The sequence below is a fragment of the Gymnogyps californianus genome, chromosome 1 (assembly GCF_018139145.2).
Source record: "Gymnogyps californianus isolate 813 chromosome 1, ASM1813914v2, whole genome shotgun sequence".
In the NCBI taxonomy this organism is placed as follows: Eukaryota; Metazoa; Chordata; class Aves; order Accipitriformes; family Cathartidae; genus Gymnogyps; species Gymnogyps californianus.
Window position 1 is genome coordinate 160,971,108 of NC_059471.1, and position 2,929 is coordinate 160,974,036.

Here is a 2,929-nt window from a genome sequence, read left to right on the forward strand (position 1 = left end):
CAACCATCTGCAGGCAGAACAATGGTCCCCGTAACACAGTAGAGACAATTCGGCATGTGTGTGTGTCTGTGTGTGTCTATGTGTCTGTGTGTGTGAGTTTTCTGTTGTTGTTGTAAACTTTAAGAAACGATTTTGTCAGTTTTGTATTTGTCGGGAGTATTTTGTTGTTGGTTTATTCTTCACAGTCAAGTGGCATTTTTTTTTTTTTCTGGTTGTTGGGGGAGGTCTTGTTTTGTATTGTTTCCTTGGAAAGAGTGAGGGAGAGTCACAGCTTCTGCTGAGCAGAGACTCCTTTCCAGTAATCCAAGATGTCATGCAGATCCTCATCCTTGGCAAACTGAACTTTCTTCCGCAGGGCATGCCCAGCCGCCATGTAAACCTCCTCCCTGTGGTGCTTCTTGTAAGGCCGGAATCGCTCCCAGATCTTGTGGGTGCTCTCTGATGAGTACTCAGGGCTGGAGGAGTAGCCTGAGAAGTAGTGTCTGGGGGAGAGCTGGGAGTACGTGGAGTCTCGCTTGGACCGGGAGAGTGGCTTGAGGAATGACACCCGCTGGCTCAAGGTGTCAGCACTTTCCTCATAGTACAGGGCCGGGAAGGAGTGACGGTGCTCACTGCAATGGTAGGAAGGCTTGACCTCCAAGTGGTGGATGGCGCCCGGGGACACCAAGGGAAGACGATCCAAAGGGCTGTTGAGCGGGCTGCCCTTCTCAATGTATTTGGAGTCAGACTTGCTGAGTGGTGGGTGGTCAGGCACATCCAAGCTGAAGACCTTGGCGCTCTTGATGGAGCCACTAGAGGAGACACTGCAGGTCTTTCTGGCCACGGCAGCATCAGCACTGAGCTGGCGCTGCAAAGGGTGGTGGGAGCTTTCCTTGTAGGGTGGGGAAAGAAAGCTGGGCCGCTCTAGCCCACCTGAGGAACTGGCTGGGATGGACTGGCACTCAAAGGCCATGTCTGAGTCAACACCAGTCCCACCACCCAGGAAGGAGGCTGTGTCCAACTTGAGGGCATCAATGCAGTTGTTGATGATCTGGTTGACCTTGTCTACCTCCTTGGCTATAGTAGAGATCTCAGCAGCTGAGCCTTGCCCATTGTCAAGCTCCCTCAGGTCCTCATCCCGCTGGGTTCGCTCCAGCCCATCCCCACCACCAGTCCGCACCTCTATGTAGTTACCTTTAGTGGTGACTTTAGGAGTCTCCATCCCAGCCTCCATCGACTTTGATGGGGGCAACTTCTCCCCAATCATGGAAGGGATGGAGGACATCCGTGAGACAGGGATGACTGGTGGCTCACCCAGCTTCTGGGAAGGATGGACCATGGTACTGGTATCAATATCTGATCCATAACGCATTTCCAGAATGGTCTTTTTGACATTGAGGGACTTCTGTTTCTCCTCCTGCATCCTCCGCTTCCGTAGGCAGTAGTACACCACCCCCAGGACAATGACCATCCCAAAGAGGCAACCCAGGGTGGTCATGATATAGTGTGTGGTGGTGGAAGTACTGGAAATAGGGTCCTCCCTGCCTTTGCTCCGGGTTGCAAAGGTCAGGCAAGTGTGGTTGTAGCGCCTGTTGTTGCGGATGGAGGCCACACAGAAAGTATAATCAGTGTGGGCCTTCAACTTGTTGACAGTGACATATTCCTTCTTGCTCTTCAGTGTTGCTATGTCAGAAACGTAGCTGTTGTTGTATTGGACCAGCACATACATCTTGCTGTAGGGCATGGGGATGGTTACCATCAGGATGGCTGAGGTGATGGTGACATCATGGAGCTTGATGCTGGGACTGAAGGAGGAGTCAGTGGTGGAGGAGGCTGGAGGCTTGACTGAGAGGAAGTCCCCAGGGCTGATGGCTGAGCCCTCATCCAGGTCTCGCTGGGAGTCAGGGGTATAAGGGGTGGGATTGACCCTGGAGAGGGAAGGGATGGTGCCACCTCTGCACATGGACTGAAAGATGGTGATGGCATTGCGGTTATGGTGAGGCCGAGGTACCAGGAGCGGGTACCCAGCGAACTCCCGTGGAGTCTCACACTGGAGCCGGTCATAGTTCTTGGTGACATTGTTGAAGAGTGCCAGCCAGTTAAGAAAGCTGTAGAGGCTACAGTCGCAGTTGAAGGGGTTGCCAGCCAGCTCGCACACCATCAGATTGCTCAAGCTGGTGAAAGTGTTCCCCTCCAGGCGGCTGAGACGGTTAGATGACAGGTCAATGCTAATCAAGCTGGGACACTCAGAGAAGGCAGTAGGGGTGACGAGCTCAATTAGGTTGTGCTGCACAAAGAGGAACTGGAGACGGGCCATGCCCCGCAACATGCCCTCTGTCAGGTTGGTGAGTTTGTTGTAGCCCAGCTGTAAGACCTGGAGGTTTGACTGGCCCATGAAAGCCCCATCCTCGATATAGGAGATCTCATTCTTGGTCAGGTTCAAATCAGTCAGGTTGCCGAAGCGGTTGAGGGAGGAGTACAGCACCACTTTGAGCTTATTCTCATTCAGACGCAAGTCGTGCACCGTGCTGTTGATGTGCTGGGGGATGGTCTCGTATGGGGGCTGGTTCTGGCTGCAGATGGCCAGCCACACATAACCTTTGTCCCCCTCAATCAGCCAGCAGTCACCTCGCACGGTGCCAGGGGAAAGCAAGCAGAGCAGGGCAGCTGCCCACAACCCCAGGCACATCATGGTCTGCAGTGGTGCCCTCATCAGAACAGAAAAAAAACCCAACAAAAAACAACCCCAAATCTCAGGACCACAGCAAAAGCAATCTAAGGGGCAGAGGGAGGAGAAAGGGTCAGTAACTGGGGTTTAGCAATGGAAAGGCATGAGCACCCCAGTCCTATTGGGTGTCGTCACCATTATTTCTTCTTGCCCTCTGGGTCAAGCCAGGAGCATGGAGCAGGGGGAACACATGCAGTCTGCTTCCAGCACACCCAAAAGCTA

The 2,929-nt window shown here is 53.3% G+C and overlaps 1 protein-coding gene across 1 annotated transcript; it reads right to left on the bottom strand.

Annotated features, from left to right (window-relative positions):
* Window positions 1-265: 265 nt before the first annotated feature.
* Window positions 266-2,692, bottom strand: ELFN2 (extracellular leucine rich repeat and fibronectin type III domain containing 2). Its single transcript, XM_050915375.1, has one exon. The coding sequence runs from the start codon at window positions 2,690-2,692 to the stop codon at window positions 266-268; it is 2,427 nt and encodes an 808-aa protein (XP_050771332.1).
* Window positions 2,693-2,929: the final 237 nt, after the last annotated feature.

What these genes read in the sequence shown, in the direction of transcription:
- ELFN2 (XM_050915375.1), bottom strand. Translation starts at nt 2,692, where the DNA reads ATGAGGGCACCACTGCAGACCATGATGTGCCTGGGGTTGTGGGCAGCT.